Raw genomic sequence first — 11,837 nt, forward strand, 5'->3', positions numbered from 1 at the left:
AAAAGGGAGGAGGTGAGCCAGGGTGTTCTGGCATTTATGGGTATAACGTTAGAGGGAAGGACGGCACAGGGAGACCTGCACCTCAACACCTGACCCCTGGAGGGCTCCTCTCATCTTTCTGATTTCAGCTCAAACATCCTTTCCTCCCAGAAGTCCTCCCCCAGCCCTGGTGGGAGCCAGGCTCCCCCCACCCCCCTTTTATCCTACCAGGGCCCTGAGAACTTTTCATCAGGGCACCTGAACTACAATTTGCCAGCTGCAGGGGTGGTTTTCTGAAGACTGTCTCCACCACACTGTGTGAGTCCCAGCAAAGCAAGAGCCACATCTTGTCACACACCCAGGGCCTAGCTCTTGGCTGACCACAGAGTAGGGTCCTTTAATGAAGTAAATTCAGCCTCTGACAAGTATTTATTTTAGTGGGTGGTTCACAGTGGGTGGGGCTTCCAGATGACTCAGTGGTAAAAGAATCTGCCTGCCAGTGTAGGAGATACAGTTCAATCCCTGGGTCAGGAAGATCCCCTGGAGGAGGAAATGGCAACCCACTCCAGGATTCTTGCCTGGGAAATCCCATGGACAGAGGAGACCGGTGAGCTACACTCCATGGGGTTTGCAAACGGTCAGACATGACTGAGTGACTGGGCGCACACACAGTGGGTGCCTAATAAGTGCTCCCGCCACTCAGCAGGTGGATCTGCCAGCCGGGCCATCAGTGGTGTGGACCCCAGCAAGGCCAGAGGACCCCTGAGGGAGGGTCCCAGGGGGAACCGAGTCCATGCCTGGGGGATCATGGGTCTGACCAGTGTCTCCTAGACCAAATGCCAGTTCCTCAGCCGGTGGGGCAGGCAGTTCTGTTCAAAAAAAGTTGGGGCTAACCTGGGTTAAAAGCTAAGCTGAACCGGTTTCTCTGGCAGGCCCTCAAAGCTCTGGGACGCAGGGGGGATTCTGGAAACCATCAAAGCCACGAAGTGGGTCTCACTGTCCAGTGACAGCCAACACCATCTGCTGCCAAGCTAAAGGGGGAGGGGGCTGCACCCCTGTGCCCCCACTCTGCCCCCTCACACACCACGTCCCAGACCCCCCATCCTGATCAGGCCAGGCCAGCAAGGGCAGGGGGTTTGTTTGAGGCAGGCTGAACCCCAGCCCAGAGTCAGCGCCTGTGTGACCCTGGACGAATTGGCCCACGCTTCTCAGCCACACGGTATGTTGTCTACATAAGCGGGGCATCAGCTGCTGCCTCACGGGGTCGCTCATTCGCTCAGCGTTCAATAGACACATTTCCTTGCTGCCAAGGCAGGCGTCAGGGGCCCGGCTGGAGCACGACCCCACAGCCCTGCCCTCCACAGCACCCACGCGCTCCGGGCCTGCCTCTCACCCACAGGGAACCTTGCAGGCAGTTTCTTCATCTCTAAAATGGAAGTGATACAAAATCCCTGGTGGTCCAGTGGTTAGGACTCTGTACTTTCACTGTCGAGGGCACAGGTTCGATCCCCGGTTGGGGAACGGAGATCCCACAAGTCACAGTGTAGCCAAAAAAAAAAAAAGGGTGGTGCCATCAGCATGTGACTTTTAGAACCACTGTGGGGATCAGATGAGTTATCAATGGAGAAAGTTCCGTTTCTGACGCTGAAGTACTCAGGAAACAGTGGTTCAAAATGGGGGAGGGCGCTACGACAACTGAAGCCCGCGAGTGCTAGAGCCCCTGCTCCGAAACAAGAGAAGCCCCACAACGAGAAGCCTGAGCACACTCCACAACCTCAGAGTGGCCCGGGCTCGCGGCAACTTGAGATAGTCTTCGCATTGCAATGCAGACCCGCTGCAGCCAAAAATCAATTAATTAAAAACCGCGGCAGGTGGGTACTGCCACATAACTATGATTTGCACACAAATGTGAAACCTACGCAGTGGCTAAACATGAGATCCCCGCAGGCTACCCTCCGGCCATGCAACCGGGTTGCAGCATCACACTTCCTTCTGGCCGGCCACCCTGGGCGTGTGTCACAGAAAGGGACCCTGGGCGAGGGTTCTCCTGACATGGTACCTTCTTTGTCAGTGCTTTGGGGAGGGTTCCAAAATGGGGTTCAGCGGCTCTGTCCACCGGATTGTTGATGTCCGAGGGCACGGATTCTGTCCTCCGAAGCTTGGGTACTGTTTAAAAAGGAGGTGGGGGGTGGTTGTAACCATCAGCAGTGAACAGGATCAAGAAAGATGCACCCCAAATCCCAAAGATAGAGCGGAGAAGGGCAGGAAACTCACGTGGAAGGAAGGATATTCTACAGGCAGGGGCTTCTTTTGTACACTTGTTATGACACTTCAACCTGGTGGAGAAGGCAGGGTCAGTGCACGGAGGGGCCACATGGGCCCCAGGACACACACACGGGCTCGGAAGCACTGCCTGGCAGTTCTGTACAACACTCAACCCTGACTGCCTCAATTCCCACTAATGTCTCAACAAACATTAGCTTTAGAGTGGAGAGCATCTCGTGTTAATAGTACTAGCAGCTGGTATCCATTGAGCACGGCCATGTCCCTGCTGTCATCTGCCTCATCTTCACAGCAAAGCAGGTTTTTTTTTTTTAATTTATTTTTAATTGGAGGATCATTGCTTTACAATGTTGCATTGGTTTCTGCCATACATGAACATGAATCAACCTGAATCAACCAATGTTCCCCTTCCTCTTGTATCTCTCACGTACATCCCACCCCATGCCACCCATCTAGGTGCAAACAAGTCTAATTTCACCTATTTTAACATCCTGTAGGGCACCCCACTCCAGTACTCTTGCCTGGAGAATCCCATGGACGGAGGAGCCTGGTGGGCTTCAGTCCATGGGGTCGCTAAGAGTCGGACACGACTGAGCAACTTCACTTTCACTTTTCACTTTCATGCATTGGAGAAGGAAATGGCAACCCACTCCAGTGTTCTTGCCTGGAGAATCCCAGGGACAGGGGAGCCTGGTGGGCTGCCGTCTATGGGGTCACACAGAATTGGACACGACTGAAGCAACTTAGCAGCAGCAGCAGGTCATCTTTTCTAAAGAAAAGGAGACCCTCTACCCACGTTCAGAAAGCTTGAGACAAATCTGAACTTGAAAGAGATGAATTAGAAGGAAAATATTTCCATTTCCAAGGATCCCAGGGAGGCCTCTCCTGCTACCTTCCTGCATAGGCCACGCTGTCTGAGGATCAGAGCCAAGGCAATGGAAAGAGCTGGATTGGGATTCTTGGTTTGGTTCTGCCTGCTGAACCCTCCTCAGGGTTCTCATCGATCAAATGGGCTGACAGTTGGGGTCCTCCAACTTCACACTGCAAGTACAGCAGAGCTTGGGGTTCAGAGGTTACCCTGTGCTCTCCGCATGAAAGGCATTACTTGAATAGGAGATGGAGGCCCCTGATTTAAAGCCAAATGGCCAGGAGCCACCAAACACCTAGACTGGTGAGAAAGGTCTGACATCTCCTTCGCGTTTTCCTGTGGTTCTCTCCTAACCACAATTTATCCAATAGACGCACATGAGACCTATCACCTACAGTCTGGCGGGAGCCCAAATGCTTTTACTACACACTCCAGCTCTGATTTTGAGAGTAATCCTGATTGCACAGAGAGACCTGGAAGCCAAAAATGAGGCCCAGAAAGGGCAAGCACCTTGCTTCGGGTCACACAGCAATGCAAGGACAAAGTGGACTGGCAACAGGCTTCAGGTCCATCCTGTTAAGTGGGAGTAGCTCGATAGCAGGGAACAGACTCTGCTCACCCTACTCTTCACTATCCTCGCTCTTCTGTCTCACCAGAAACCTCAACAGTAGGAAAAGGATTGAATTTATATAGAATCTACATTCTTCCTTCATTTTCTTCTCTAAACACCACAAGCCACTTCTCCCTATTTACTATTCCCTGGCCCCATTTCCCGATTCCTTATGTGCTAACCTTAAACTTCAGAAACTCCTTACAGTTTCCCAAAAAGTCCTGCCATTCCTCTCTGCCTTTATACAAGGTGCTTTCTTGACCCGGAATTGTGTTACCTCCTTAGTCCACCTGGTAAACTTCTATTCATCTTTCAAAGCCCACCTCAAACAGTCCCTTCTTCTAACAATGCTTTGCCTGATGCTTCCTTATTCTTCCTAGAGAGGGCTGATCACTCCCTGATGTGCTGAGATTACACATAGATTTTGGAACTCTCAAACGAGTTCCTTTGAACTGTGATTTGACCTGAGGCCAAGAACCAAGTGGCAAGACTTACTGAACTGAAAGTATGGAGCTGGTGCCCTCTCCCACCTCTGCCCCACCCCGCTTATTACCTGCAATGCTTGCACTTCACTCCAAACATCATGCTCTTCTGGCACACGTGGCAGACCTGCGACAGCCAGGACTTGGTGGAGAACCTGTAGGGTGGACATGTGAAAATGCTCAGAGGGGCCAGGATGGAGACGCATCCCCACCAAGCCACAGGGAAACCAGAAAAACTGGTTCCACCCCAGACACCCGGGCGCCCTCTCAAGTGGAGGGCAGGGACATCCAGGACCCCTGCTTTCCTCAGGCCTTCAGATTTCTCGGCCACAAAGTCTTCATTGCCAAAGCTGATCTGGTCACTGATGCCAGCTCTCTGGCAGACAAATTGGCAAAAGCAATCAAAATTACAAGTGCACCCATGGAGCACTTCCAGTCCCAGGAATCCATCCAACAGACACTCCCGCGGGTGTCAAATGATGCACTGACAGGGTACTCACTGCAGCATGTTTGTGGCAGAAGAGACTAGAAACAAGCTATGTTGTTTGTATAAGTGTACAGGTGACTGACTGTATAAAGTATGGTCCATGCACACAACTGAGCACCAAACAGTCGGAAAATAAAGTAAGGAAGCTCTTTTTATGCAAACGGGGCATGATCACTAAATTACACTGTCAGTGAAAAAAGGAAGGTACAACGCTACATGACTCCATTTATTTGAAGTTCAAGTACAGGGAAATCTAATCTATGATGACAGAAGGGAATAGCATCTCTGGAAGGTAGCACTATGGACTAAGAAGAGCCAAAGAGAACTTCTGGGGTGGGGACGTTCTGAATCTTCGTATGGGTGGTATACGTGGGTGTACACATATGTTAAGCATTTGTGTACTTAGCTCCATATAAATTACGCCTCAATTTTAAAAGAAAAAAGCAAAGTATAGAACAGTGTGTATAATATATGCAATATTTTTGTGAAAATAAAAAGGGAGGTGGAAGAATTTACATATGTATTTGATTGTACAAAAATATCTCCAGGGGACACATAGAAGACGGCCAAGATTGCCCGTGGTGGGGGTTGGGGGGGTGATGACAGCAGCGGGAGGGGACTTTTCTCATAAATACACATCCTCTGGAGGTTTGCATTATAAATGCATTTCAATCCAAACTCAATGTTTTAACAATCCACAAAAGATATACTGAAAAGAAGGGTGGGGATGGAGTGGGTGGTGGCCTCCCAGAGAAAAAGTCCAAGGTCTGTGCACAGGATGGGGAGCCTCAGAGCAGAAAGAACTCACAGTTTTGGAGGACTAGATTTTTAAAAGCATAGGATATCATAGTAACGACAGAACAAATAGCAACAGGACTTGGGGAACAGTTTGTAACGTATCCACAAACATTAGCTCACTCCTGGGAGTGACCACCCCAGGGAGTTTGGCAGGTCAGGGATTCTTAGCACACAGGCAAGCAAACCAGCTCAGAAAGCTTAGGTGACTTTCCCAAGGCCACACGGTTGGGCTGCTGTGCAGCGGGGGCAGAGCCCAGGTCTCTGAACTCAGAGCACGGCTCTGTAAGAGAGAGCACGGGGATGGAAAATGAGGGAAAGAGCCTGGGCTTTGGGGTCAGACCACACCGGGTTTGAATCCTGACAACTGCTGGCTGTGGGATGGGTCCAAGTCTTTGCAAATGAGGCCGACACTCTCCCCTCACAGGGCTTGAGGAGAATCACGTGTGCCGTGTAATGTGCAGGGCCTGGACTGTGGGCGTGAACGTCGCTGCTTCTACGAGCCAAGATGGGAGCCTCCAGGCCTAGGAGAAAGGCAGCCACCCCCTTGGAATGACTTTTTTTTAATATTAATTCATGTATTTATCTGGCCGTGTCGGGTCCTCGTTGCATCGTTCGGATCTTTCGTTGCAGCACAGACTCTCTCGAGTGGCTTTAGCAGTTTCAGGCTTAGTTGCCCCACGGAATGTGGGGTCTCAGTTCCCCAGCCAGGGATTGAACCCATGTCCGCTGCATTGCAAGGTAGATTCTTGCCACTGGGCCACCAGGGAGTCCCTGGAATGCCTTTTAAGGAGCTCTGATTCGGCCTCTCTGGGATCCACACAGTCTCTCTGGCCTTTAATCTCCTGTCAACAAGGGGGTTAGGCGAGCAGCTCAGTGGTACTCGAGATGGCCTCCACTAGAAAATCCCGAAAACAGGTTGAAATGAGAGTTGGGGGCTCGGCCAGAGAAGGGGCAGGCGCTAGGGAGGTTTGGGGGTGTGGAGTAAGCATCATAAAATATTTTTTCCCCTATGATTAGACCAAAATGCTTCAGAACTTCTTGCTGAGAGAGGCTTGGATCATGAATTTAAAAATCCAAGAGAGTGTGACCATGATGTCCCATACCCAAGACCAGAGCCTGGGTGGGCAGGGCCACTTGGAGATGCCAGACAGGATGGATGCTGCTGCCCAGGGTCTAGCCGGCATGGCCTCAAATACTCCGTGAGACCAGGTGCAGCCAAGACAAAAAGGAAACAGAGCAACCTGCTGATCCTGGTGTCCCTTACTTACCTAAGTCAGCCTGTCTCAGGCCAGAGCCAGGGGTTAAACACCAAGTGCTTCCCAGCACTGGATGCATGAGGCTCACATGCATGTCACCCCCTTTTATCCTCCCAACAGGACTGGCAGCAAGTTCCAATCACAGAGAGGGAAACTGAGGCTGGGAGGGGTTACTGGCAGGGAAGATGGCACTGGGTGTGCTTGAGGGAGGCCCTCAAGACCCTCACTCAAATGGCTTCTCCTGGTGCCAGGGACTCTCCTCCCCGAGCATCTTGGGGACGGGCATCTGGGCCCTGCCAAGGCTTGGGACAGAAGTGCCTGGGCGCCAGCCAACGGTTTTAAGAATGTCTCAGTGGCCGTGAGACCTCAGGCAAACTACTCAACCCCTCAGAGCCAAGCCTGTCTTATGGGGCGAGGATTCGGGGCTGGCCTTCCGCACAGGCCAGAGTTCAGCACACACTCCAGGGAAACCAAAGGCCCTGGCAAGTTGCAAGGCTCTTGATGAGCATGCCCAGCCATGTTCACAACTTGTTTAATGGGGTGGCCAGAGGGCGGGGATCCCAAAGGACTGTACTGCTGGCCGTCAGTGGGGAGACAAGATGCTGCTCAGACCTGCTGTTGGCAGCACACACCAGCCTCATGAGCATTGAGGCTGAGGCCTCTGCGTGGTCCATGTCATGGGCCCTCACCAGCCACACAGCTGCATAGGCATCAGTCTCCGGAAGTTGCTAGAATCCTGACTGGCAAGCCAAGCACCTGACAGATGGAACCTGGTGTTTCATCAAGCTCCAGGGGGCTCTGATGTGTGGCCAGTTATGTCCATGGAAGTGATGTCATGCCGGACCCAGGATGATGCTCTCAGCTCCGTTTCTCCTGGGACCTGTGTTTTCCCTCAGCAGAGGGAGGAGACTTGAGGAGGGGCAGGGGAGGGCCAGCAAGTCCAAAAGGGCTGCTGGTGACAGGCAAGGGCTCCAGGCGGGTGCCATGTCCACAGAGGAATGGACAGACAGACCACAGAATGGACTGACAGACACACAAAGAGCCCTGAGAGACAGGGTCAGGACAGAGCTCCAGCGATGCAGAGTGACCCCCCAGCGGGGCTCAGCCTCCACAGGTCCCAGCCCAGCTCTGTGCCTCCTCCCCACCCCAGCCCGGCCAGGCCTACCTGTGTGTCACAGAGAGCCCGATGTCCCTTCGTACCATCTGCGGGGATCCGTGAGGGAGATCTGCAGGGAGAGAGGCCAGGTCGGCAGGCTGAGGGGTCCTTCCTACCTGGACGGAGTGTACCTGGGACCTGCTGTCTCAGAGATCACAGGCTGGGGGGTGGGGTGGAGACCAACCACATGGTTGGGGGGTGGGCGGGGCAAAACCAACTACATGGCAGAGGGCCATTTTCCTGAGCCTGCCTCTAATCAACACAGGGATGGCCAGGCGAGACCAAAGCGGGGCCAGTGCGGTTACCCCCATCCCCCAACAGATGCTACCACCTAGCCTCTGCAGACAGTTCAGAAATAGCCCCTGGGAGATTTCTAGCTTTGGGGGAAGACAGGCTTGTGAGGCAGAAGGCAAAGCCAAGGTGAGGACAGCAGCTCAACTCCCCCCACCTCCTGCACATCCTCGTGGAGGCAGCCACAGGTCACCAATTCTTGTTACGCTGGTAGAAGGTGCCTGACCCTTGGCGGAGGAGGTGAGGCTGGCGGCCATGCAGCACACCCAGCTCTCCAGGCAGAAGCACTTTGCGTATTTTGCTCTGAGAGCCACCACTGCCGGATCCCAGCAGGTAGAGAGAAGATGAGGTGAAGCTTCACCCGTTCCCATGTGACCCAGACCCAGCCAGGCACTCAGTCTGAGCCTCAGGGGAAGTCTCAGGCCTTGAGCTTTGCATGCTTTCCAAGAGGGCACCCTGGCCTCTCTCTCCAGCCCTGGCTTCCTTATATGAATGGGCATCCCTGGGGTTGGTGGTATAATAGGTTGGGCAGTAGAGGAGCAGCTGGAAGCAATCTGTCATCCACTGGCAGCCCATATGTCTAACTCCCTCTCCCCTCCTTCACCAGAGAGACCCCCATTCCTCCCCACCCCACCTTCTGCCCATACTCAATACTGCCTATCTCCTCCTAGAGCAGGGTTTCTCAAAGGAGCCCATGGATGTGCTGCAGGGGGTCTGGGACTCCTCTGGACTGGTAAGCAGACGATGTAGGGCAGGGGTCCCCAATCCCTGGGCTGTGGACTGGTACTGGTCTGTGGCCTGTTAGGAGCCGGGCCACACAGCAGAAGGCGAGTGACAGATGAGACAGCAAAGCTTCATCTGCCACTCCCCATTGTTTGCATTATCACTGCCTGAACCATTCCCCTGCCCACCCCCATGCCACCACCGTCCATGGGAAAACTGTCTTCCAGGAAACCAGTCCTTGTGCCAAAAAGGCTGGAGATGGTTGATGATTTTCCTTAGCAAGAAGGTCTAGATTTTTATCCAATTATCAAAGAGATCTGTGACTCAGAAAGGTCGGGAACACAGTACTCTAGAGATCTGTGGCCATGTCCACCCCATGCTGGCCTGGCACACAGCTGGTGCTCAATAAGTGGTGGTTCACTTAAAGCTGTGTACCAGATACCCAACCACAAGAGAAGGGCATGATGGAGGTATTGACTTTCCTCCTACAACAAGGGGAGTTTGATGGGGACCTCCGCCACCTGCTGATGACTGAACTCACAATCTCTCCAGCGCATCTGCCATGGGGCTGACTCCTCCCAACTCCTTTGTCTGGGGGTGGGGTGGGCCCGGGTGGGGCACCCCACCCCAGTCAGTAGCCAAGGCCATGAAAGCATATGGATCTAAAAGGGCTTAGGCTACCCGACTAGGAGAAACAGACAGTGGGAAAATGAAATTTTAACCATCTATCTCTGAAGACAATCTGTGGTTGATTAGTAATGTCCGCCACAGGCCTAGGCTAGGACAGAGGTGAGATGAGGTGGTCCCTGATCCTGAAGACAACCTACAATTGATTAGTAATGTCTGCCATAGGTCTGGGATAGGACAGAGGTGAGATGAAGCTGTCTCTGATCCTGAAGACACCCTACAACTGATTACTAATGTCTGCCACAGGCCTGGGATAGGAAGGATATGAGATGATGCTATCCCTGATGGAGGTAAAACACTGGTCCTGAAGGCCTCGTCCCACCTTCCTGGCAAACTGGGGAAGCAGCCTCACTGTTGTGGTCCCTGCATCACTATAGCAACCAGGAAGATGGATGTCCTAGGGATGCAGATGCTGGATTCTCCTCCAAGGCTCTGTGAGGGGTCTTGGGAGTTTTCCACCTGTGCCCTGGGGACAGGGAAGGGCAGTCTCCCTCCTTCCTTGTCCTATACCTCCCTGGTGGTCCTGCATTCAGATCCATTTTGGCAAAGTCACTGTTACCCCATTCCACATCTCTCAGACCCTGCTGACAGCCTCTTCATTCTAGCCAGTATAGGATAGTACAAAAACAAGCTGCTACTTTGCTCAGGCAAAAACCAGATGCCTCTGCATCTCCACAGATACAATTATTAAAGCAGACCCCAGAGGCTGTTTCCCTCTGCTTTGACTCTGGAGAGAGAGGCCCTGCAGCACAGCCACGTACGAGAATCAACTCTCAACCCAGTGGTGGAAAAGGGACTCTGAGCTTGCCTGGGCATCCTTACCATCCCCCTCCAAGGGGACATCCACACCCGCTGATCTCTCAGGCCTCATTCAGAGCGGACCACATTCCTGCCTCCAGGGATGTCCCTCTCCTGAACAGGGTGAAGGGTCCCAAGACGTCAGCTGGACTTTGCAGATGGCAACCGTCCATCTACACTGGACATAAGGAACCTCTCTCCCAGGAGCACGGCATCACCACGGCAGCCCAGCAGGTAAACAACTCCTGCCAGAGGTCACCTGCGGGGGTGGCAAGGTGCAAGTGGGGCCCACCACAGAGCTGCCCACAGACGGTGACATTCTCACAGTGCCTGCTTCTCAGGGCAGCTGTGGGCTGGGCTGAACCACCTTATCATCTGAAGGTTCCCTGTCCTAAGAGCTACTTCCTGAGGCGGAGCCCAGCATCTCTGCTTCTGGACCACAGAAAGGCCAGAGGACTAAGAGAGGGTCGAAGAAATCCACCCCCGATGGGGACAGCGACAGAAACAGGACTCCCGGGTGGCAGAGGGGATGAAAATGAATCACTCTTACCAAACCTGGAGGAGACAAAAAAGAGAGAAAGCGGGATTATGTCACCGTGCTGGCCTGGTGTCCCCAGGAACATCAGTCCTTGGGCAGGAGCGGATACAGTGCTTGGATGAGGACTTTGAGCCCCTGCGTGGGGCCAGGCTGGCTGAGTGACTGGAGACTTTCCTCAACGACAAGGGCTAGAGGTGGCCCCCTCCCAACTCCTCACTGGACAATGGAGCCATACACTGTGCTTTAATACATTAGATTTCCTAGCCCTTGCCAGCTACCTGCATTGTAATTAGAGTTCATTCTTTTTCACAGCTGAGGAAACAGGCTCACAGTCTCCCAAGATCATATGCCAGTAGGTGGAAGAGCCCTGCCCAAATCCCTGGGAGGAGGGGTGCTCGGACCAAGCAGGAGAGTGGCTCAGGGAGCCAGAGAAGAAGTGGCTGGGGCAGAAGGCAAGGAGGACAGTTGTAAGAGCAGAGGGGCAGCCCCCAAGCAGGGCCTGAGCAACATCTCCTGGGGGTGCCGCTGTCCCGGGGACGAAGACAGCTGGGAGCCCAGGGCGCTCAGTCCAGCCTCAGGGCTCATCGAGGGCGGCAGGGTGGCCTGAGTACTCATGTCGGTGTCAGCTTTGGTCTTTGTGGGATTCTGACTCAGAATCCCAGGGCACAAGGCCCAGCTCACCAGCAGCGGGATCCAAGGAAGTGGTGTCATCTGCCTGAGTCTCTGTTCTCCACCCAGAGCCCCCCTGACTCTTTTCAGGAAAAAAAAAAAAAAATGAGGAAGAGAGGCACTGGGCTTTGCCCACTGAGACGCCCTCTGAATGACCCATGTCCATGTGTCCACATGGCTGTTATCACTGTGCTTCAGAGAGAAGAAGATCC

General features: G+C 53.3%; 1 protein-coding gene across 1 annotated transcript in view; it reads right to left on the bottom strand.

The window, feature by feature from the left end:
- KSR1 (kinase suppressor of ras 1) overlaps nucleotides 1-11,837 on the bottom strand; it is a 49,593-nt gene that overhangs the window by 18,579 nt on the left and 19,177 nt on the right. The window contains exons 4-8 of the mRNA XM_010861694.1: nucleotides 10,969-10,973; nucleotides 7,929-7,989; nucleotides 4,294-4,377; nucleotides 2,254-2,315; nucleotides 1,932-2,145 (exon numbers count right to left, since the gene is read on the bottom strand). Of these exons, the coding sequence (XP_010859996.1) occupies nucleotides 1,932-2,145; nucleotides 2,254-2,315; nucleotides 4,294-4,377; nucleotides 7,929-7,989; nucleotides 10,969-10,973 (426 nt within the window). The remainder of the gene's footprint in view (nucleotides 1-1,931; nucleotides 2,146-2,253; nucleotides 2,316-4,293; nucleotides 4,378-7,928; nucleotides 7,990-10,968; nucleotides 10,974-11,837) is intronic.

Source organism: Bison bison, unplaced genomic scaffold, assembly GCF_000754665.1.
Source record: "Bison bison bison isolate TAMUID 2011002044 unplaced genomic scaffold, Bison_UMD1.0 scf7180017864472, whole genome shotgun sequence".
Lineage (NCBI taxonomy): Eukaryota > Metazoa > Chordata > Mammalia > Artiodactyla > Bovidae > Bison > Bison bison.